General features: G+C 33.4%; 1 protein-coding gene across 3 annotated transcripts in view; it reads left to right on the top strand.

Annotated features, from left to right (window-relative positions):
- Window positions 1-25,838, top strand: part of LRP1B (LDL receptor related protein 1B) — a 2,473,587-nt gene that overhangs the window by 1,231,422 nt on the left and 1,216,327 nt on the right. For all 3 annotated transcript variants that reach the window (XM_074301983.1, XM_074301982.1, XM_074301981.1), the window contains one exon: window positions 24,480-24,642. In XM_074301983.1, coding sequence (XP_074158084.1) covers window positions 24,480-24,642 — 163 coding nt within the window. The remainder of the gene's footprint in view (window positions 1-24,479; window positions 24,643-25,838) is intronic.

Below are 25,838 nucleotides of genomic sequence, written 5' to 3'. Positions count from 1 at the left end.
ATCCATAGAGAAATTGGGAGTAAAGTTTAAGATTTTCAATAAAGTAATAAATTGAGCTCAGAGGTGCCATATTAGAAGACAATTTCTCTAAAATATATTATATACCTCCCTGCTTTCCAGTCTTCTTATATATTACTACTCTTTTTGAAATCCATAGTTTTACAAACTAATTTCTAATTATTCCTTAGGCAAGCTCCCTAACTCTATGACCTTCACTGGATGTTTCCTATATCTTTACTTCTTTATCTATTGCTTTCTTTACTTCTATCTATTAAGTCCCTGTTTTTCTTCAAGACTTAACTAAAGCAACACTTTCTATATGAAGCTTTTCTTGCTCCTCTAGTCACTATAGTTCTCTCTCTTTTAAACTACCCTGGAGTTATATTTTAAATATATTCTGGATATTATTATTTATGGGTTATGATCTACATCATAAGAAGGAATGCCTTGATAAGATTACAGTTCCATTTGAATATGTAACTTCAGTGATTATTTATATACAGGGTAGCATTGACTTGAAGGCAATAGAGCTAAACCTTTCCTTATTCTTATTTACTTCATAGTGGATACTTTTGGGTGTTACATTTTAAGTCACTACTATCACCTCCCTTCCTCTCTTCCTTTCCCTCTTTTTCTCTCTGTCTGTCCCTGTCTGTCTGTCTCTCTGTCTGTCTCTCTTTCTGTCTCCCTCATTTTCTTTTACCATTTCTTGCCTGCTCACATTCACCTCCTTTCCTCCTCTTCTTTCACTTTCCCTTCTTCTCTCCCAGCTTCCCCCACCTTTCTTTCTCTGTCTCTCCTTAGTCTCCTTTCTCTCTTGCCTTCTCTTCCTCTGTCCCCCTGCTTCACTCTTCTCCTTCCTCCCACCGGTTTCTCCTCGTACTGTTCTGTTCTCTCTTTCAATTTTTTAGCCTCATCTTATTAGTACAATTAATTACTTTTAGTCAAGAAAAAAGATAATGACCCTGAGGTCATTTTCTCTTTACTGTTTTATGGAGTTTATTTGAAATGGAAATTATTAATGCCAACATAATGCCTCAGAACCCCCAGGTAGGAAAATTCCGAACATTTACAAAAAGGCTTGGCTCTCTGTCCTAATTTATATTGGTGCATTTCTATATAATCCTTGCCTTCCTCCATTCCTACATTGCCTCAGCTTAAGCAATCTGTGAGCCTTCTTTACACCCTATTTCAATTTAGACTGTGAATTTCAAAGAAAAATCTCTTATGTGACTTGTCTGCCTTCTAGCTCAAAAATCATAATGGTATGAATTACTCAAAAGCTAAGAGAAAAGACTTGTCTCTCTCAATTCATTCTTAAATTTCAATCTGTTCTTGAATTCTTATTATAGATATGTTGGAATATTCTTCTTTATGTATGGGCTGCTCCTCCAACATGATGCACATATATATTCTTTTAGGACAAATCCCACTTCATTTTAAACTCTTAATCGCAGAATCTAATTTTTAAAAATCAAGGTAGTAAGTACTGTTGGTTAATGCATGAGCCATGTGGGTCTTCCATACTTTAACTTTTCTTCAGTAACTAATTCAATGTCATCCATGTAACATACTATATGATGTCATATAGTACTAAGGTATACAGGGAATTATTCAACTATTTAAGTGGATCCCTACTGTTATTTTTTTAAAGCTCATTTTTTTATAGGTATCAAGTAGATGACTCCTGGGTAAATGAGCTGTTATTAAATTAACTGTGGAGCAGGGGTCAAAAACATTTGTAGTCAGCTCTTGATTATCCTCTGTGGCATATGTATTACAATGAAATTTATTTATTCCTTCATAGTTTATTGACAAATTTAAGAATTTTTGATCCATCTTATTTTATAGCCCTCAAGAATAATACATGTGAATGCCTGTGTCTCTTCTTTTGCTTATCCTTGACTCTCTCCTTTCTCTTTCTCCTTTCAAATATGTATATGAATGAAAATATCCTGATTTCAATACTTTATGCCTATATATGATATTCATATATATCCACATTATATATATGTATATATATATATATATGTTCTGTGTGATACACATCATATATACACAAGAATATATTCATAATCTTTTTTTTAGAATCAAGGTATTTTCTTCAAAGTACTTTGTTGTGGTATGAATTAGAAGTGTGTATACAATGTACCAAATGTTCTCTATGAGAACATTGTAATACATTTTTGCTGTTTTATTAACTTGTTTATAAGTAAATTCATATTTTATTAAAGTCTTTACACAGCTTTACAATGTTATTATCTGCTATTTAACATATTTATGTGAAAACATAACAGTGACAGCAGTATTTCTGAGAAAAAGCTATATTTTTATAAGCTTGAGAGTACACTACATTCCTGCTGGAACCTAGGGTCTTAATGAGGAAATGAAACTATCCTATGAGGGCTTTTGAGAAAGGACAATTGGATTTAGTAAAGGTTCTGAGCATTATCTACTTGTGTTCCTTTGGAATTCCCTTTTCTTCACCTCACATGCTTATCATTATAAACAAGGCATTGAATTGTTCTTTAAATTTTAAAAGATTAATTTATAATTTTGAGTTAAATAACCAGTTATGATTTACTGTCAAAAACAGATTGATAAGGAGCTTTATAAAACATGTATTTAAAAAAAAAGACTGTTATGACTATGTACCTCTATAAATTTCCCTTTATTGTTTAGCTTGGATGCCAGGTTACGAAGGACCCAATCATAATTTTACTATCATTTGGCAATGAGATTGACACTCATTAAAATAGAAATCATAGCTATGCTGCCTTCAGTTGTTTGACAGGCAATTGGCAACATAAACTTTGGGATGTTTTTATCCCTTTCATTTCTTCTTCTTCCCACTTTCCAAACCAAATATTATCATTTAAACTATTATCCCCTTCTCCCACCCATGGAGTCCTTTCTCCCAATTTCCTGTCTATTCATTTTATTAATAGCCATTATGAAATCTGGTGTCAAACTACTAATAGTCAGTTGTGCTATATCATGCAAGGGAAACCATGCATTTCTTTCTAATATGGCAAATGAGGAATTATGTTGTAACAGTTAACTGAATTTCTATTTTCCAATAATTTGAGCATCCAAACAATTAAAAGCTCTCCTTGCCATGAAGAAATGATTAAATGTATTTGAAAATCAATGTTTTAAGTGCTTATAATATATTAGAGAAATAATGATTCTGAACCTAAAAGGCTTTTTTGCTAGAAACTAATACATTGGCCTCTTCGATTTTCTATCAATCTTGGGATGAGTTTGGTTTTCATGATCCAAATACCTCAGAAATTGGTCACCCTTGATTGAACTGACAAAATATTATACCTGAATATTCAAAGCTGAAGAACCAACCCAGGACCCATAGTACATAGCACTGTTTGACATCTGTCAACCAAAATGACATAATCTGAATAAAGCTATAGATAGGAGAGTCAGGCGAAAAAATCAGTTTAATCTCAAAGTGAAACCTTGAAAGTGGAAGTCTTTCTAAGGAGGACTTATGAATTAGGCAGAAATTAGGTTTTTAACTATGAAGACCACAAAAATGTGGGACCTATCATAGTCAATCTTAGGTCTTGAGTAAACAGTTCCCATGGCAAGCCCATATGTGCTGACATTTTGGGCACAATACAGACCTTCTTGGGTCCTGTGGGAATAGTCCTTATGTTATTAGAATAATTTAACCTTGTGGTAATCTCAATCTTTAGGATCATTGAGCCTTGTGATCACTCAGAGGGATACAGAGCCAAAGTTAGCATGGTGGTAAAAGGAGTGCAACAGTTTAGTTTACTCAGAGATTATAACCAGAGTGTCAAAAGATGTAACTGATCATTTTCTGCTGCAATATTTCTGCTATAGTTCCAACTGTCAGGTCATAGTCTCTTGGGAAATAAACCTAACTAAACTGGGATTTTGCTGTGACTGAGATCATCCAGAGAGTGAGCACAAAGGATTGTTGTTATGTTAAACTCAAGGCAGAGGCTGCTTTCTATACCTTAGCTCTAGAAAACAGAGTCTCCTAATATCTTGATACATCAAATGAATGAGATTTGGAACCAAATTCTTCCATTTAATCCCTTAGCAACTGGGGATATTACTTATAGGAACATAGATTTAGAGCCATGACAGACTTTAGAGGTCATTTAGTCCATTTTACACATGATGAGACTGAGATCTGGGAAAGTTGATAAAAGTCACACAGCTAGTTGATGGATTAAGCAACATTTAAACCAAAGTATTCCTGAACCTATGTCCTATGATATATCTGCTCTACCATGTTGGCTACATAATGTCTGTCTAGTTAATACCTCTGAGCCTCTGTTTCTTATTTATAAAATGGTTTAGATGATCTGTCTCTAAGGCACTGTCTAGCTTTCAGTTCTAAGAGCCATAAGGTCCTCCTTGAAGCTGTCTGACATTTTTTTCTTCATTTCAGAATATCTCACCTGTATGGGGAATTTTGGCCTTTTAGGTTCAGGATCACTATTTCTCTAATTCTAGCATTTATTCTTTTTTATTAGAAAATCCAATCATCTAATTCTGCTGCTTGGGATGGAATAAAGCAGAATAAAGTAAAAAAAAAAATCAACCAGAGATTAAGATTGTACTTTTAAAATTTGAATAGAGATTAAAAAAAAAAAAAAACTACATTTACCTCTCACTTAGTGGTTATGTTACTTAGTGTTTTATTAATATGGGAATAATAGATATATACTATAAAGTGTGGTAGCTGTGAAAGCCAGAAAATCTGAATTCAAATCCTTGCCCTTGTATTTACCACCCATCTGACCTTGAATAAATTATCAGTTTTTTCTGAGTCTGTTTTCCACCTCACCCCCCAACACATACACCATAGTACAATATTTATTTCAAAGAATCTATGGCTTCCACAAATGTCTAACATCCAGGCAGGAAGTTGCTTAGGCACTGTGCCAATCTAAATTGACAAGCATAATTAATTAAGCAAGTAAAATGTCCTACTTGATTTTAAGAGCTAGTTTATGCTGTTCAGTTTCATTTGAATGTTTAAAATGGTAACAATTATATGAAGGGAATGGTTCTAGGAAAAATGTTAAGATGCAATAATATGAAGTGTTTTCTAATTTTTGCCTTCACAGAGGGTCTATTGATTCCTAAGGGATATTGTTCTATAGTATTATAAATTTATATTCTAAAAGGATTGATCTAGCTTCTTTCAAAACAAATTTTCTCCTAGTTCTACCCCTTCCCCTAATTTTTTTTCTATAGACATTTATGAGTATCATAAAATATTCCCAGTAACTATAAAAGTCTCACTAGTGTTATATATTTTCTTTTTCCTTTGGGAATGTCTTTAATCCTTTAATCCATTTTGGCTAAAGTGGCTACATTTCACTGTCCTGTTTGTGATAATAAAGTTAGATTTCTCACATTAGTGATCATCAGGTGATTTCTATTACTTCAATCTTTTCTTGGCGTTATTCATTCATTTAAGAAACAGAGTCAAATCTTTTCTCCAAGGAGCATCATTATACCCAGTCTATTGTTTGTCTCCTCTCAAGTGATTTCAGGGACTGTTGAAATAATTCATCTTTCTTTTTAGTCTTCAAAGAAGGGGTCATCTTTTGGCCAAATGAAAGGGCCATCTTTGATTTCAAGTGGCAGACTCATGCAGGTTTTGAAAATAAATCATCTTTTAAAAATTATTTCTCCTTTTCTTATCTAAAGAGAGAAATACAATTTCTCTGAAGTACCAAACAGAACTACCTTCTGACATTTTGTTTTTTAATTGACATTTTTAAAAAGTACAGTAAAATAGATATGAAGTAAATCCTACTTCAGCCCTCTCTTTGTACCAACTCTTAGTTTTACTGTCTGGGAACTTTGAAGAATTGAGTCATGGGTTGAACTAACTTGAGGAAATAGAAGTAATATAATTTTTGTTGTCTATACCTGAAAAAGCCTTGAAATATTGAGCCATTTATTTTAGATCAGTTAAGAAAAATAGAGAGAATATACTTAATAGTAGATAGACCTTTGGGCTTACAATCAGGATCCTGCTTGTGACTCTTAAAATTTGGGTGATGATGGATAAGACACGTCTATGACTCAGACAACTTCCAGTGATTTTATCTACTAAATTTAATTTGATAGATAATTGATATAGTTTCCATCACTTGGGATCCTTCACATTTTCTGGTAATCTGACTCTATAGAAAACAACAACATTATACTTTTACCAAAAATATGCAATTAAAAAATTGTTCATTAAGATTTAATTAGTTGGAGACAGCTAGAGAGTGAAGTAGATAGAGTACCAGCCCTGAAGTCAGGAGAACCTGAGTTCAAATCTGGCCTCAGACATTAATACATCCTAGTTTCGTGACCTGGGCAGGTCACTTAACCCCAATTGACTCAGCAAAAAAACAAAGAAAGAAAGAAAGAAGAAGAAGATGTTTTAATTGGTCAAACAATCACCTTAATTCTCTGTTAGGTTTTACTAGACAGAACACTACAATATTTATATAAATGGAATACCATTAGAAGGATTGGTAGACACGGGTACAGATTGTACAATACTCTCATGATTTAATCATAAAGAGAACTCCTTTTCAGTTCACTCAGCAGAATGAATTATTTGCTATCATGTTAGCTCTTACTTGTTACCCAGGAGATGTAAATATAATTACTGATTCAGCCTAATCAGTAGATATAGTACAAAGAATTGCCACAGCCCAAATAAAATTTGCAGCCTCTAATATTTATCAGCTCTTTAAGGAACTTCAAGAGCAAGTGAGAAAGCATCCAGGCAAGATTTATATCTTGCATGTCCATTCCCATAGTGGACTTCCAGGTCCTATTTTTGATGGAAATTCAAAGGCAGATAGCCTTTTAACTATGTTAGCCAGTACTCCTTTATTTAAGGAAGCACAAGAATCTCATTCTAAATATCATTAGGCTACTTGAGCTTTACGTTTACAATTTGGAATAACAAGAGAGGAAGCTAGGAGCATAGTAAAAAGCTGTACAGCTTGCCTTCCTTTCCACGCTCCTACACTCCATCCAGGGAAAAACCCTCATGTTTTGAGGCCCAATGACATCTGGCAAATGGATGTGACCCACTATAAATCTTTTGGTCATCTGTCTTTTATCCACATGGTGGTAGATACCTTTTCAGGATTCACTTTTGCAGTGCCAACAGCAAAAGATATAGCTCAAGTGGTCACTGAATCCCTTATCCGCATTTGCAATTATGGGCCACAAGAAATAAAAACAGATAATGGACCTGCATATACTTCTAAACATTTTGCACACTTTTGTGCACAGTATAAGATTTTACACACTACTGGCAGACCTTTTAATCCTCAAGGTCAGGCAATAGTAGAGAGAAGAAACAAAGACATTAAGACACTCCACCAAAAACAAAAGAAAGGGAGAGCTACAGGTAACACTAGAGAACTTCTAAATTTAGTTCTCTATACCATTAATTTTTAAATTTTTGACAAAGATGCACTAGCTCTGGCAGACAGGTTTTATAACCCACCAGAAGAGCAGTATCCAGTACGAGCAACTCCACTATCTTTAGATAATCTCCAGGTGATGTGGAGAGACCCAGAAAGTGGTGAATGGAAGGGACCAGATAGGTTAACTGCCTGGGGGAGAGGGTTTGCTTGTATTTCTTCAAGGAATCAGATGGGTGCCAATGAGTCATATTTACCTTGTCCATCAGGGAGAGAAAGAAAAAGAGAAAGACCTCAAAACAAAGGAGAAAATCTAAGAAACATCTGACAGTGAAAGAGCATGGCCAATAAGAAGACTATTAAAGGACTTGAAAACCAGCAGAGATCATTGGATTCCTTGAGATGAAAAATTGTTCATGAAGACCATGAAGACTTTAAAACTTGCAGAAATTATTGGATTTCTAGCATATGAATGAATGGACAATGGGCTTATCGACATGTATAAATTCTCAACTTATGATTATTTGATCATGTTATTTGTTACATCACTTCTAGTTTGTGTTATGATACTGTGTGTTTATTTAATTTATGTAATTTTGTGTAATATCTCCCATATTTATGGATTTATGTATATCTTTTTCAAGGTCATGACCACCCTATGTTCTAAATCAAAAGAAAGGGGGAGATGTTAGGATCTTACTTCTCTAGCTCAGGGTTCACACCTTTAAATGGAGTTTACATCTTTAGACTTTTAAAAAGGAGTTCACACCTTTAAAATGAGCAAGTTCATTGGTTGTAAGTAGTTCCCACAAGCTCCTGGAGTACTCAAAAGCCCATTCTCTGGGAGGATAAAAGGAGAAGACAGTCTGGAGTGGGTCAAGGACAAGACTTACCGGGAGAACATCAGGAAAGCTAGAGGAGATTCAGAGCCAGGATTCCTGAAGAAAAAGATTTGAGATTCTACCTTTGCTCTGGCTGGAGCTCTAGAAGCCTCCCAAGAAACCTGCTCACAGAGAAAAGGATTTACAGAAAAGAAACCTCCTCCCAGAGAAGGATTACAAATGAGAGACAACAGGACACTACAATTCTCTAACCCATTTTGTATTTTTAGAACCTTCAAATGATTTGCAATGCTAAATTGATATTATTAAATTATACACAGGCAAGTTATATATGTTTGAAGTGAAGTAGAGAAATGAGAGGGTTATTTAGATATTTCCAGTCTAAAAAATAATTTATATCCATATAATTAACTTCACATTTCACATTGTATATAGCAGATTACTTATCCCTAGTGATCATTTTTTCAACCTTACTCTATAAAATGAAATACTATTGGGAAATTCTCTTCATGTATAAGAAAATAATCATTTTTTTCTCTGATCATACTTTTTGAACTTTAATAGTAAATATTACTAAAAGATTAATAATATTGATATCTTGACTCAAGTAAGATAACAAGTGATGTTAGCATATGCAAATTGAAACTCTTAGAAACTGAAGAATAACATGAAGCTAACTCACATACTTTATATTTATTTCATAAATGTATAAAAATGAAGATACTAGAATTTGTTTTTAAGGATCTGTCATTTCATCATAGAAGTGGCTTGAATATTTTTTCTCTTAATTTCTTAATATCACAATAAGAAGAATTTGTATTGGTATGTTCATTCAGAATTTGGCATCCTATCTTGTCCACATATATACAACATATAAATATACAGCCTACTTGTGTATGCATATATGCAAAATGAATAAGAAAATAAAAGATCAGGACTATGTCGTATTCTACCTTACTTAAATCTAAAGTTGCTTCTTCTTTCCCTACCCAGGTTGTCCTTGTTGCTCATTTCAATCTTATTTTATTCCTTTAGGCATTTCACACACACATACACACACACACACACACACACATACATACATACATACATACACTCTATATGTTTTATCCTTGTCCTGTACCCCTTTAAGGACCGTCCTAAATGATATAGTGATTGAAAGTTTGATAGTACATTTGAAAACAGATACTAAATTTTTCTAACTTCCTTTGTTTATTATAAAATAGGAATGCTGTTAATACAGGATTTTATGAAGATGTTAAAATAAAAGCAAATTTAACTGCAGCAATTTCCAGATTATTGGCTTTTTGTAAGACATTCAACAGCATTCTTTTTTTTTTTTTTTATATATATATATATTTTTTTTTATAATATTATCCCTTGTATTCATTTTTCCAATTTACCCCCCCTCCCTCTATTCCCTCCCCCCGACGACAGGCAATACCATACATTTTACATGTGTTACAATATAGTCTAGGTACAATACATGTGTGCGAATATCATTTTCTTGTTGCACAATAAACATTAGAATCCGAAGGTACATGCAACCTGGGCAGACAGATATTAGTGCTAACAATTTTCATTCCCCTCCCAGTGTTTCTTCTCTGGGTGCAGCTACTTCTGTCCATCATTGATCAACTGGAAGTGAGTTGGATCTTCTTTATGTTGAAGATTTCCACTTCCATCAGAATACATCCTCATACAGTATTGTTGTTGAAGTGTACAGTGATCTTCTGGTTCTGCTCATTTCACTCAGCATCAGTTGATTTAAGTCTCTCCAGGCCTCTCTATATTCCTCCTGCTGGTCATTTCTTACCGAGCAATAATATTCCATAACCTTCATATACCACAATTTTACCCAACCATTCTCCAACTGATGGACATCCATTCATCCTCCAGTTTCTAGCTACAACAAAAAGAGCTGCCACAAACATTTTGGCACATATGTGTCTCTTTCCGCTCTTTAGTATTTCTTTGGGATATAATCCCAGTAGTAGCGCTGCTGGGTCAAAGGGTATGCACAGTTTGATAACTTTTTGGGCATAATTCCAGATTGCTCTCCAGAATGGCTGGATTCTTTCACAACTCCACCAGCAATGTATTAGTGTCCCAATTTCCCCACATCCCCTCCAACATTTGTCATTATTTGTTCCTGTCATCTTAGCCAATCTGACAGGTGTGTAGTGGTATCTCAGAGTGGTCTTAATTTGCATTTCTCTGATCAGTAGTGATTTGGAACACTCTTTCATGTGAGTGGATATAGTTTCAATTTCTTCCTCTGAGAATTGTCTGTTCATATCCTTTGACCATTTATCAATTGGAGAATGGTTCGGTTTCTTATAAATTATGGTCAGTTCTCTATATATTTTGGAAATGAGACCTTTGTCAGAACCTTTGTTTTTAAAAATATTTTCCCAATTTGTTACTTCCCTTCTAATCTTGTTTGCATTAGTATTATTTGTACAGAAACTTTTTAGTTTGATGTAATCAAAATCTTCTATTTTGTGATCAATAATGATCTCTAGTTCTCCTCTGGTCATAAATTCCTTCCTCCTCCACAAGTCTGAGAGGTAGATTATCCTCTGTTCCTCTAATCTATTTATTATCTCCCTCTTTATGCCTAAATCATGGACCCATTTTGATCTTATCTTGGTATATGGTGTTAAGTGTGGATCCATATCTAATTTCTGCCATACTAATTTCCAGTTTTCCCAACAGTTTTTTCCGAATAATGAATTTTTATCCCTAATGTTGGAATCTTTGGGTTTGTCAAAGATTAGATTGCTATAGATGTACCCTTTTTTGTCCTTTGTATCTAATCTGTTCCACTGATCTACCGGTCTATTTCGTAGCCAATACCAAATGGTTTTGGTGACTGCTGCTATATAATATAGCTTTAGATCAGGTACACTTAGACCACCTTCCTCTGAGTTTTTTTTCATTAGTTCCCTTGCAATTCTTGACCTTTTATTCTTCCATATGAATTTTGTTGTTATTTTTTCTAGGTCATTAAAATAGTTTCTTGGGAGTCTGATTGGTATAGCACTAAATAAATAGATTAGTTTGGGGAGTATTGTCATCTTTATTATATTCGCTCGGCCTATCCAAGAGCACTGAATGTCTTTCCAATTATTTAAATCTGATTTTATTTTTGTGGCAAGTGTTTTGTAATTTTTCTCATATAATTCCTGACTTTTCTTTGGTAGATGGATTCCCAAATATTTTATACTCTCAACATTTGTTTGGAATGGAATTTCTCTTTGTATCTCTTGCTGTTGCATTTTGTTAGTGATATATAAAAATGCCGAGGATTTATGTGGATTTATTTTGTATCCTGCCACTTTGCTGAAATTTTGAATTATTTCTAGTAGCTTTTTAGCAGAGTCTTTGGGGTTCTCTAAGTATACCATCATGTCATCTGCAAAAAGTGATAGTTTGATTTCCTCATTTCCTACTCTAATTCCTTGAATCTCTTTCTCGGCTCTTATTGCCGAGGCTAGCGTTTCTAGTACTATATTGAATAGTAATGGTGATAGTGGGCAACCTTGTTTCACTCCTGATCTTACTGGGAAAGGTTGCAGTTTATTTCTATTGCATATTATGCTTACTGACGGTCTTAAATATATACTCCTGATTATTCTAAGGAATAATCAATTTATTCCTATACTCTCAAGAGTTTTTAGTAGGAATGGATGTTGGATTTTGTCAAATGCTTTTTCTGCATCTATTGAGATGATCATATGATTCTTATTAATTTGATTATTAATATGGTCAATTATATTAATAGTTTTCCTAATATTAAACCAGCCCTGCATTCCTGGAATAAATCCTACTTGATCATAGTGTATTATCTTGGAGATGATTTTCTGAAGTCTTTTTGCTAATATCTTATTTAAGATTTTAGCATCAATATTCATTAAGGAGATTGGTCTATAATTTTCTTTCTCAGTTTTCGATCTACCAGGTTTAGGTATCAGTACCATGTCTGTGTCATAAAAGGAGTTTGGTAGGACTCCTTCATCCCCTATTTTTTCAAATAATTTATATAACATTGGGGCTAATTGTTCTTTAAATGTTTGGTAGAATTCACATGTGAATCCATCTGGCCCTGGGGATTTTTTCCTGGGGAGTTGATTAATAGCTTGTTCTATTTCTTTTTCTGAAATGGGACTATTTAAGCAATTTATCTTCTCCTCTGTTAATCTAGGGAGCCTATATTTTTGGAGAAAGTCATCCATTTCACTTAAGTTATCAAATTTATTGGCATAAAGTTGGGCAAAGTAACTCCTCATTATTTCTCTAATTTCCTCTTCATTGGTGGAAAGATCCCCCTTTTCATTTGTAAGACTATCAATTTGATTTTCCTCTTTCTTTTTTTTGATCAAATTTACCAAAGGTTTATCTATTTTATTGGCTTTTTCATAAAACCAACTCTTGGTTTTATTTATTAATTCAATAGTTTTTTTACTTTCAATTTTATTGATTTCTCCTTTTAATTTTTGTATTTCGAGTTTAATTTTTGGTTGGGGGTCAACAGCATTCTTAAATGATAGTTTCCCACCTTACAGCAACTCTGAACTCTGATAAACAAGGAGTTTTCTTCATATATTTTTCTTGTTCTTATTTTGTTCTTTGCTTGTACTTCTGCTATAACAAATCTAAGTCACTTCAATAAAAGCAACTTCACAGCTGGAGGGAAGATATTTGAGAGGGAAATAAAAATGTTAAGTTAAAATATTCATAATGTACATGAACAAAAATATAGGTAAAAAAGCTACAGTTTTTGGACTTTTTTGACTTTCTCTACTATTATCAGAAACACTACCATCATTCTTAGTTCTTTCACCAAAGTCAGAGTGCAAACAGAATGTGTTACATTTCAGCTTCAATAATTTAACACTGCAATATGTTTTAATTGTTTAATGTTAGATTAATCAACATTTGGGCAGATGGAACCAAAATCTTGTGGGCAACACATGCCAAAAAAAGGGTATTTGGGGGCTCTCTTGGAGGTTACATTCTTTTTTAAAATTATTTTTAAAAAATGAAATATAATAATAGCTTTTTATTTTTCAAAATATATGTTAAAATAATTTTCAACATTCATCCTTCTATTCCAAATTTTTCTCCCTCCTTTCTTACCTCCCCCCTCCCCTGGAAAGCAAATAATCCAATATAGATTAAACATGTTCAATGTTTCTAAACTTATTTCTACATTTATCATTCTGTATATGAAAAATCAGATCAAAAGAGGAAAAAGGAGAAAGAAAAAAAAACCAAGCAAACAAATAACAACAAAAAGATGAAAATACTATTCATATTCAGTCTCCATAGTTTTTTCTTTGGACGTGGATGGCTCTTTGCATCACAATTGGAATTGCCTTGAAATATCTCATTGTTGAAAAGATTCAAGTACATTACAGTTGATCATCACATAATCTTGCTGTTGCTGTGTACAATGTTCACTTGATTCTACTTACCTCCCCTGGCATTAATTCATGTAAGTCTTTCCAGGCTTTTCTGAAATCAGCCTGTGGAAGTTATATTCTTAAGAAAACCAAAACCAAAACCAAAACACACATATACACACACAACACAAAAGCACTTGGTAGGCCTTGTGCACTTGGAAATCTAAACTGTTGTCTGGGAATTATAGCCAAGGAATTAAAATGAGAAAGTTTTCTTAATTCTTATTCCATAGGCTGGGTGGTGATCTTTGGTATGGGTCAGAAACTGAATAGTTGAGAACCTGACTCTCCAGCCAGGACTGATTGCAACACAAGATAACCAGGGCTCCCTGCCACTTTCAAAAGAAATCCTAAAAACACATGGTAAGAAAGAAGGTTGAACAAGTCCAAAAAGAGCCAGAAATGCTTGGTAGAAAGTCTGCGGTCTAAGTACCTCTCTAGTAAAAAGACAGACATCTGTTAAATGTTCCCTGAAAAAGCACTTGCCATGCTGATGGCCATCTATCCTAGGTGAGTAATCCACTTGGTGAAAGTGTCCTGTTTCAAGATACTCATGTCATTATAGCTAATTAGGAAATATTTATGATATTGGAAAAGTCATTGATATTATTATAGAGTATTCCTGAGAAAGGAACTAAACATGAATGATCCAGCTCTCTTCTTAGCTTCTAAAAGTTAAGAGGACAAAAATGAAACATCAAATATGTGTCTTAGACCGTAAGTGAAATTACAGAGCAGAATCTTAATGACCTTCAAGAACAAGGGTGCTTTACTTTTTTGTGCATGTTATGGGCTCCTTTGGCAATTTGATAAAACTCTTATCACAATGTTTTACTTGCATAAAAGAAAATACATAGTTTTATTTATTTAGTTATTTTAATAATAATAGTTTTTATTTACCAGATATTTGCATGAGTAATTTTACAACGTTGACAGTTGCCAAAACTTGTGTTCCAATTTTTCCCCTCCTCCCCCCCCCAGATGGCAGGTCGACCAATACATGTTAAATATGTTAGAATATAAATTAAATATAATATATGTATACATGACCAAACAGTTGTTTTGCTGAACAAAAAGAATCAGACTTTGAAATAGTGTACAATTAACCTGTGAAGGAAATTCAAAATGCAGGTAGACAAAATTAGAGGGATTGGAAATTCTATGTAGTGGTTCATAGTCATCTCCCAGAGTTCTTTCGCTGGGTGTAGCTGGTTCAGTTCATTACTGCTCTATTGGAACTGATTTGGTTCATCTCATTGTTGGAGAGGGCCACGTCCATCAGAACTGATCATCATATAGTATTGTTGTTGAAGTATATAATGATCTCCTTGTCCTGCTCATTTCACTCAGCATCAGTACATGTAAATCTCTCCAGGCTTTTCTGAAATCATCCTGCTGATCATTTCTTACAGAACGATAATATTCCACAATATTCATATACCACAATTTATTCAGCCAATCTGCAATTGATGGGCATCCACATAGTTTCCAGTTTCTGGCCACCACAAGAGGGCTGCCACAAACATTCTTGCACATACAGGTCCCTTTCCCTTCTTTAAGATCTCTTTGGGATACAAACCCAGTAGCAACACTGCTGGGTCAAAGGGTATACATAGTTTGATAACTTTTTGAGCATAGTTCCAAATTGCTCTCCAGAATGGCTGGAGTTCACAGTTCCACCAACAATGAAATACATAGTTTTATAAAGAAAGCCAGCAATATTGAAATAATGATGCTATTTTTCTTTCCAAGTTTATTGAGCCCCTTAAATCTGACTCCAGGGTAACAACACCTGCCTAGAAATAATATTTCTGTAATACTGTATTTCCAATCCAATTATTTATCATTTACTAGCATGTATTACTGTAGAGTGCTATTTGGCTTTATAAATTTTTACAATGGAATTTGGTATGGAGTTAGTCGGATTCACCTATTTTTCAATTAGGAATACTTGAAGGGATTTTACAAATAATCTAGCTGACTTCATTTTGCAAGTGAGGAAAACTGGTACCCAGAAAAATCTTAACTAGGAATTTTTACCAAGAGAACAGAATTAGCAGAAAATGGAAGAAGTTTTTCAAGAACCAACTTTAGGTTTTATTTATAATAATGAAAATTTTGGAACGATCTAAAAGTTAAAAGAATTATATGAGAATGTCATTGATTCTCCCTTATTGGACATCTTCAGTAGGCAAAAGATGATTGATCGGTTATTATGCTCATGTTGTAGAAATTTCCCATCCTGGGTTCTATCAGAAGTCAGGAAAGATTTCACCTACAATGAGATCTATAAAAGAGGGTCAAAAATGAGTAACTAAATTGAAAAGAAAAAACTAATTACCATGATAAAAAAAGATTGCTAAGGCTGGTACAAGATTCAGCTTCTTAGGGTATAGATTGAATTTTTATATTTTTTTATCATAGCTTTTTATTTTCAAAATATATGCAAAGATAGTTTTCAACATTCATCCTTACAAAACTTTGTGTTACAAAATTTTCACCTCCCTTCCCTCTACCCCTTCCTAGACAGCAAGTAATCTTATATAGGTTGAATAATACAATTTTATACATATTTCCACATTTATCATGCTGCCCAAAGGAAAAAATGAGAAAGAAATAAAGCAAGCAAACAACAACAAAAAAAGGTGAAAATCCTATGTTGTGATCCATGTTTAGTGCCTACAGTCTGGATGCAGATGGCTCTCTACATCACAAGCTTATTTGACTGTCCTGAGTCACTTCCTTGTTGAAAAGAGTCAAGTCCATCAGAATTGATAATCATGCTGTGCATAACATTCTCTTGTTTTATTCACTTTACAGCTTCAGTTCGTGTAAGTCTTTTCAGGCTTTTCTGAAATCATCCTGCTGATTATTTCTTATTGAACAATAATATTTCATAATATTCATATATCATAACTTATTCAGTCATTTTCCAAATGGGCATCCACACAAATTCCAGTTCCTTGCCACTACATAAAGGGCACAAACCCTTGTACCACAAAAAGTGCTATAAACATTTTTGCACATGTTGGTCCCTTTCCCTTTTGTATAATCTCTTTGGGATACAGGCCCAGTAGAGACATTGGTGGATCAAATGGTATACACAGTTTAATAACCCTTTGGACATAGTTCCAAATTGCTGTTGAAAATGGTTATATCAGTTCACAATTACAACAACAATGTATTAATGTCCCAGTTTTCCCACATCCCCTCCAACCTTTATCATTATTTTTTTTCCTGTCATCTTAACCAATCTGAGAAGTGTGTAGTGGTATCTCACAGTTGTCCTAATTTGTATTTCTCTGATGAACAGTGATTTAGAGCACCTTTTCATATGACTAGAAATGGTTTTAGTTTCTTCAGCTGAAAATTATCTGTTCATATCCTTTGACCATTTATCAATTGCAGAATAGCTTATACTCTTATAAATTTGAGTCAATTCTCTATGAATTTTAGAAATGAGGTTTTTATCAGAACCCTTGGATATAAAAGTTTTTCCCCAGTTTTCAGCTTCCCTTCTAATTTTGTCTACTTTGGTTTTGTTTACACAAAATCTTTTAAATTTAATATAATCAAAATTATCCATTTTGCATTTAATAATGTACTATAGTTCTTCTTTATCCATAAATTACTCCTTCACAGATCTGAGAGGTAAACTATCTTTTTCTCATGTTTATAACTTTTTAAGATTATTTAGAAAACACAGTCAATCAGTAGCCTTTCATAGAAGAAAGTGGGGGGAGTCTTGGATTCACAAGAGTTAACAAAATCAGATCAGATCTTCCTGTGAGAAAATTAATTTCTCTCTATTAGCAATATTTAAGATAATAGATATCCCCTTCAATATATAATCAGTTTGATTCATCCTGTTGTTGCCAGTAAATAGAATAAAGTACAACCTAAAAGTCTCTTATTGACAATATATGCAAAAAATTCATTAGATGTCACCATATGCACAATGTGCTAAGTTCTATGGATACAAAGAAGAAAAAGAGAGATAGTTCTTCTCTTCAAGGATCTTACAATCTAATGAAAGCAGGTAATGTACAAAAGGGAACTGAAAGGTAGGAAGGGAGTCCCAAAGAGTAACCAGCTCTGGGGCATGATAAAGATGACAGTGCATTTGAATTTAAAGCAAATTAAGATTTGGCTGGCATTTTGATCCCTCTGTAAAGAGAGGATATGGGAAGTGGTTTTTCTTTATCTTCCAACCCTTCTATCAGAAAAACAGAAAACAATAGAACAACAGAAGACAATAATGGAATAAAAAACAGTTGCTCACTGGTCAAAAATGGAGATCTGACTGCATTTTGTGCCTCTATAAAGGGAGCACTTTTTTATTTTGTTTTCCTGTTTGTCAGAGAAGAGACTGAGCAAGACATTCCCTCATGTATCTGTGATTCAGGAAATTTATCTGGAGAGATGTTTTCCTAAAATTCACAGTAATTGTATTTGTCCTCCTCCTTCACATTGTATAATGGAATTTTGTTTAAATCCATATTAGACTCCATAGCCTCTGAGGTCTTTTCTAAGGCCTACATTCTATGATTCTGTTTTCTGAATCCAAATCCAGCATTCTTTTGAGGAGAGAGCATTTTCATCCTAACTCTGTATCCAAACTATAGGGTAGAGAAGAAAACAATTAAAAAATCACTGAGATCAAAAGGAGAGTTCAGCTTTCCATTTATGGTCACCAATTGAATACAACTTTCTTCTCAATGAATCAAATTATATGTAATGTTTCCATCAAAGCAGATTGATATTAACTGATAAATTTAATGACTTTTTGAGAGTCACATAGCAAATTACTTATGAAAGAGAGTTCAAATTCTTATGTAAAGGGAACTAAGTTTGGAGTTAGAAGATTTGGATTCAAATTGGAATTTAACCACTCAGAGAAATAGAACCCTGCAAAATCATTGAATTTTTCCAAACCTTGGTTTCCTCAATGAATGAGAAATTATGACTAAATCTCTTATAAAATGGTTTTCAGCTCAGAAGCCTATAATGTTTTAGTTTCTCTACTCATTTTTAGGACTTTTCCATGTGTGAACTCCTTTTGCATGTCAATTATAATTCATTATATTCTCTTCCCCTCCATCTCAAAATGCTTTTCCTTCAGATTTCACTATTTCTTCCTACTACTCTGTTTCCAGGATTTATGATTTTGGAATTAGTCTTTCTTTTTCTTCCCTTTTATTTCTCTAATATCCAATCAGTTACCAGGTATTATTATTTTCATTTCTACAGTAGCTTTCAAATCTGCTGTCTTCATTTTATTCCCTCTTCCTACCATCCTAGCACAGGATTTCATAATCATTAGGTAATCAATCAACAAGCATTTGCTATATTAAAATCCATACTACTATACATGTTTGGCAAGGTTGCTAGATGTTGTAGGGGAAGATAGAAAGATACAATCCCTCCATTTGGATTATTGTAATAAACAACTAATAGAGATATTAATTCTTCCACTTTTAATCTTCCAATCCTTGTTACATAACATTGCCAGAATATTTTTAATGTATATATTTGATTCTGTTATTACTTAGAAACAAAGCAAAACACAACAATGACAACAACAAAATCTTTAATAGCTTCTTATTTCCTAAGGAGTAAAATTTGAATTGTCTAACATCAAATTCAAGATTCTCTACAATTTGACATTATTTTCCCAATTTAGCCTTATCTTATCTTAATTCTAATTATGTTCTTTACAAACTGGGTAATTTTCTTTTTGCCAAATGGGCACTGCTGTCACACTACTACTTGCTTATAGTATTCATAGTACTTTGGGGGGGTCTTCTCAATCTCTTCATCAATTAAATGTCTATCTTCCTTTTAAACTCAAATAAACAAAACAAACAAAGATGCCTTCCTTTATTACTCTTGGAAGAACCTTTCCTTCTTTATTTTGTTGTGTAAGTTATCCTTGCTGTGTCTGACTCTTTGTAACTCTTTTGGAATTTGCTTGACACAAATGCTTTGAAATAGTTAACCATTTCCTTCTCCAACTCATTTTACAGATAAGGAAACTGGTTTAAGTGACTTGCCATGGTCACCCAGCTAATAAAGGTCTTAGACATCACTTGAACTCATGTGTTTCTGACTCCACATCTTCATTCTATCCACCATGCCATCTAGTTGTCCTCCTTACACTTCTCATATATGAATGTCTGTTCCATCAAAGCTGCCATTTTTCCCCAGTAGCAATTGATGACAATGAGAGTTGAGCTATAAAGAAAGCTAAGCCTGCAGAATTGATATTTTTAAATTGTGGTGCTGGAGAAATCTTTTTTGAGAGTCCTAGGACACCAAGGAGATCAAATTTGTCAATATTTAAATTAATTGAGGCTATTCACTGGAAGGTCAAACAGTGAAGCTGAAGATGAAATATTTTGGCTACATGATAGGAAGACAGAGCTAATTGAAAAGGCCCCTGCTATTAGGAAAGATTGAAGGCAAAAGGAAAATAGAACGGAAGATGTCAAAGATAGATAGGTATAATGTTCTGTTTCTCTAAAATATAATATTCTCTGGGAGGAGGTTTCTTTGGAGAGTTTCTGGAGACAGCTTAGTTTCAGTTCAGTTTCATAACCCCAAAATGCAGCCAGGGGTTAAAGTCCAGATCCTTTATTTTCTCCTTTGAGTCTTGTCTCCTTCACTTGGGGCTCAGCTACCTTCCTCTTTCTATGGTTCCTGAGAGCTCTTGTCCGAATGTCTCCAGCCAGCACAAATGTCAAAGATGGAATGAAATCTTGACTCCTCGTCCCAGAGAGTGGGCTTTTATATGCTTTCTAAAGGTGTGAGTCTAATGTGTGGACCAATGAGCAAACTCCTTTAAAGGTGTAAACTCATTTTAAGGTGTGAACTAAGTGCATAAGTATCTTGTAAGAATCCTAATAGATAGGATCATAGGGAAAATGAACATGAGCTTGAGCAGACTTCTAACGATATGGAGGATAGAATGGCCTGGGTGCCATAGTTCATGAAGAGCCCAACTTAATGAACTAAAACAAAATACTTCTTAAAGTGCTTTTTGAAAGCAATTTGTAAAATAATGCAAATAAACTAACAATATGCACTATTACATATATTAGCTATTTGACCTATGTTTTCTTATCTTAATGCTAGACTATAAACTTATTAAAGCCAAGATTTAAATTTTCTAATCTTTGTAGCTCTCCGAGTGTACAGGGTTGCACATTATATATGTGCTTACTGAAATTTTGTTTTATTGTAATCTTAAATATTTTTCTCCTGAAACAAATCTGAAACATGGGTTTAGATTGTCTTATTTTATTTCAAAAGTTTGAAAAATAGAGCAAGACCAGAGGCATAGTTATATGCTTCAAAGTATTAAGTGATATTCTTTGTGGAAACCATTCTCTAAATTCATTTGTAAATTACATTATGGCCTGAGAGGAAATGAGGTATTGTTTCATTGTAGTCAATTATAAATGTTTAGTATTTTTTTTAATTTGGTCCTCTGCTTCATTTTTAGGCCAAGGTATTTCATATTGTACTTCATTCAGATTCACTTGTATATCCTTTGTAAAACTTTAGAATTTCTAAACATGTGTGTCATTATTAATTTTAAAATAATTTGTGTCAATGTTTTAATATCTAAATTTTTATATTTGGTGCTTTTGTATCTAGAGTTCAAACTAGAAAAAGCTATATGATTTGGTTTAAAAGAAATATAGACTTTTGAGTCAGAAAAAAAAAAAAACTGAATTTGAGTGGTGAATTTGAGTCACCACTGACTGTCTGTGTGCTTTCATTGCCAGGAAGGTTTTTTCACTATTCTCTCCCTCAATAAGTCTAAAAAAATGCAGAGTTTGAGCCATATCATTTTTAAAGAACCCAATAAAATTTTCAGTTTCTTATAAAATGAAAGGTTTAGATCTAATCCTATATGAAGAACCCTTCTAGGTCCACATATGTGGTTCTATGATACATCATACTGTTATGTCCTGAATAAAATCATTGTAGCTGACACTTTTTCCTTGTCATTAGGACTGAGAGAATTAATCAGGAAAAACCTTGAAATTCTGGCCACTTTACATTCCATGGTATAATAAAATCCAGGTGCATTATCCCTCTCCTTGCTAGGCTAATTCCCCCTCCATATCATCCCTCACCTCATTGTCTCCTGCCCTTAACCTTCTTATCTTGACCTGTCAGGATTAAGTTATGATCTTTTCATGGAATTATGGCTTGTCCACTCATCCAGTGTCCTCACCCTCCTAACCTGCCTTTGTTTCCCCTATAATATTGTATACTCAGGTTATTCTCTTTGCAAACCCTAGTTAGCAATAAAATTTTACTGCCTCACCTCAGTGTCGAATGATTTTTGAACATAGTTCCATTCAGCTGGCTAAAAAAACCTCTCCACATTAAAAAGATTAAAAAACAATCTCTGTCTTGCCTTAGTTTCTCTGGCATTACAATATCAGGTATAAGATTACAGTACTTATAGTCCATATATTTACCTGTTACAAAAAAGGAAACTGAGGCCCAAAGAGTCTAAGTGATTTACTTAATGTGCTAGAATTAAATAGCTAATCAATTTTCATATCAGGTCTTCTGATTTCAGAGCTTTTTAAAATATACTATAACAAGTGTAAGGATAAAAGATATCTGTGATATGTTAAGGACTTACCTTTCATGAACATAATTTCTTGTACTATTATATATTCTTTCTTTAACTGACAATTTATTGTTATTATTTTGAATCATCCCTGATCTTCTATTGGATTCATGACAATGTTCTGTTTTGTTTTGTTTTGTTTTATTTCATTTTTCTTTTAGGTTTTATTTATTTTCTATTCTTTTTTTTTAATAAACAGAAATTTTAAAAAATAAAATAAACTTAAAAACAACAAAAGAAGATATATCTTTCACCCTAATTTTGTTTTAATAAGTTCAGTGAAAAGTTTCTAATGTCTGCTTCTCAAGAAGAATTTTTTTCCCTCTTGGCAAGACAGCTGGGTTGAGTGATTTGCCAAAGGTTACACAGCAAGTGAGAGTTGTGTTGTACTTGAATTTAGATTTTAACTCTGGTCCTCCTGATTTCAGAACCTGTGTCTTCAACAAGAAATCTTAGTGCCAAAGGATTGAGCAGCAAAAAAAAAAAAAAAAAAAAAAATCTGAGTGTGTGAGTGTGTAATAAGAAACATTATCTATTAAAGAAATGAAAGTTCAAGATAAAAATAGAATAGTCATAAAATAAAAACTCATTGAAAATTTAAATATTTTGTTGGTCCATAAATTTATTTAAATTGTGTTAGGGCTACTCTAGTAAAGTGTGATGAGGAATCCATGTAATTTCCCAAACAATTCAACCTGTCCATTGGAATACTTAACTAAGTGTGTCAGAATGGAGGGCTTCTTTTGGCTTGAGTTCTATGCCCAATTGTTTCCAATGGAATCTTTTACTCCTTTATTCATTGTCTTAATATAAAAAAAATATTTTATACAGAAATTTCTGAAGATAGATGGCAAACTTAAAATCCACTCTTCCCTCATACTTAATGGTGACTTAATTATTAGGCATTTTAGTAAGACTTGACTGCTTTAGAAGTAGATAGTTGTTAACAATACCTATTGTTTCAGTAGCAGAATATCTATTGAAGTGATAAGGAATTGAAATAAGGTGTGAAAGCTGTCAAAGCTGCTCTTTTGTTTGGAGTTACAATTACATGGACAAAAACCAACAGGAAGCCCAGTATGGGAGGGATAAAGCAGTGAAAGGATTGCCCTGGCTCTTCTTGCATTATCAGAATAGAGGTTATTTGAAATGGCATCAGAAATAGCAGGCTTGGAAGCTCCAACTGAAATGATAATGGAAAAAAATACAATTCCAAATTTATTTGGGCTGAGAAATGCTTCAGCCTTTTCAAAATCCTGGATGTTAAGCTGGAAAGGAAAATAAAAATGCATGCACCTTTCTTTGGTAGCATTTTAAATGAATTGCTTATAGTTTTCCATAGACTATATCTCAGTAATGAAAATATAATTGATGGCCTGAAAATTTGAATCCAATGGATTCCAATAGCCACCATCTGCTTGTCCTTGTCAGCATGCTAAGAATTCCTGCAAAGTAGCTGTTCCTTCTATGATTTGACAATGTGTCATCACTAATGGGAATACTGACACATACATCCATATTGGTCTTTCTGCTGATAGGATATCATTCACTGAAGCCTCATGCTACTGGGACAGTGTTTTGAGACATAAAGTGAAGAGAAATGATTGGTCTCAGAATGCAGGGAGAAATCTACATAGCCTTGATCTGAATGAAATATATTCTTGTATGAAGTCTTTCCTCTCCCTTTTTTTTTTTTTGACCTTTTGATTCCTCTGTAAGCAGTCATTCTTAATGCATAAGCAAACTAGGAAAATACAAACTGTCATTTATTGCTGTACATGAAAATAAAACCAGTAATTATGACATAGGCAATGATTTTTCTCATGCGATCTTAGAATTTAAAGCTTGAAATGACTTAAAAGATTTATAAGTATAATCTTTTCATTTTACAGATGAGTCAACAGATCCTAAGAGAGTTTAAGTGTCTTAAACATAACATTTTTTTAATTACAGGAACACCCTGTAAAATTTCCATTTTCAATGACTTTGGCATTTCAGCAAGATTTTGGTTTTCCTATCTAAATTGTTACTCAGTGCAGTGATTTCAGTTTTCCTCTTCTTTTCTTTTCAGATGTACAACAAATGGCAATAGATTGGCTCACTGGAAACTTCTATTTTGTGGATCATGTCAGTGACAGAATTTTTGTATGTAATCGCAATGGATCTGTGTGTGTTACCTTGATAGATCTTGAGCTTCACAATCCCAAAGCAATAGCTGTGGATCCAGTATCAGGGTAAGTACTGGAGATTTTGAATTTTTTTTTCAAATTTGATGCTGAATAAATACTTCCAGGAAAGGGAAATCAAGAACCTGGAAGAAATTTCCTTTATAATTTTATTCTCCTTTCCAATTTTTCTCAGTCCACTTGGTTGGCATAAAAAAACAGACCTGACATTTTTGCTTAATTAGCTCATTAAAATTCCTTAATGCTTACTAATTTGACAAGGGTATAGTTATGCAAAGTATGAATAACACATCTACTTTATTCATAATAATGGAAAATCAATATTTACATTTTTATTTAATAAACATTAGCATTTTGAGGAGGGACAGGGAGTGTTGTGATACAGAAAATTTGGGGGTAAAGTGTTGTGGCTATGATGTTGGTACATTATTTTTACTTGGAGAAATGTTTATTTTTTTCAGGTGTAAACTATAGTGAGGATTCTGAAACCAAAGTTTTATCCTTGTTATTGTTTTATGAGTCTCCAGGCAGTTCAGTCTGAAATGTCTGATGGAACACATCCTAAATTGCCATAAGCCTTCATTCAATAAATGGGAAAATATTTACTGAAGAAACAGCTGTCATCCATATGTGGACTTTTGTCACTCTTTACTTAAAGTCTGATTGAATATTAAGATGCATCATCACAATGGGTCTGATTTTGACAGAAACAGCTTGCAAGCCAGGACTTTGCTAGGAAGGCTGTATAATATAATTCCTGAATATCGCTGTATTTGTATTTGCAGCAGATGGTAAACTTGACTCGATCTGACTGCAGAGATGTTTCAAAAGACATTAGTAAGAGAAGTTGTATTTAAACTGATTTGTTTGGGTTGTTGGGTAATGCTAGTAAGAAAGAATTGGAAATTTTCAGATGTGCTAACAGGATCCTTTTCAGCATCCCTACTTAGAAATGTATTTGCTTGCTGTTCTTTCTGGGCCATGTGAGTTGAATTTTAAATTCATGATTAAACAATATTGTTTGTTAAAGATGCTATGAGGTAAAGTGGTTTTATTTTGTTTTGTTTAGTCCTCTTTGAAACAAAAAGCATAGACCCTTTTGAAAAAGAAATGTCAATCCAAAATGTGATGTACATTAACATTCCCTTCCCCCTTTGAAAAACTACATATTTCAGATTTTCAGGCTTCCCATTTTTCCCTGTCATTATATGAAAGACCCACATTTTGTCATTTTGTCAAAGGAA

The sequence above is a fragment of the Sminthopsis crassicaudata genome, chromosome 3 (genome assembly GCF_048593235.1).
Source record: "Sminthopsis crassicaudata isolate SCR6 chromosome 3, ASM4859323v1, whole genome shotgun sequence".
NCBI lineage: Eukaryota > Metazoa > Chordata > Mammalia > Dasyuromorphia > Dasyuridae > Sminthopsis > Sminthopsis crassicaudata.
Note: the sequence above shows the minus strand (reverse complement) of the source record. Positions and strands in the feature narration are given on the sequence as shown.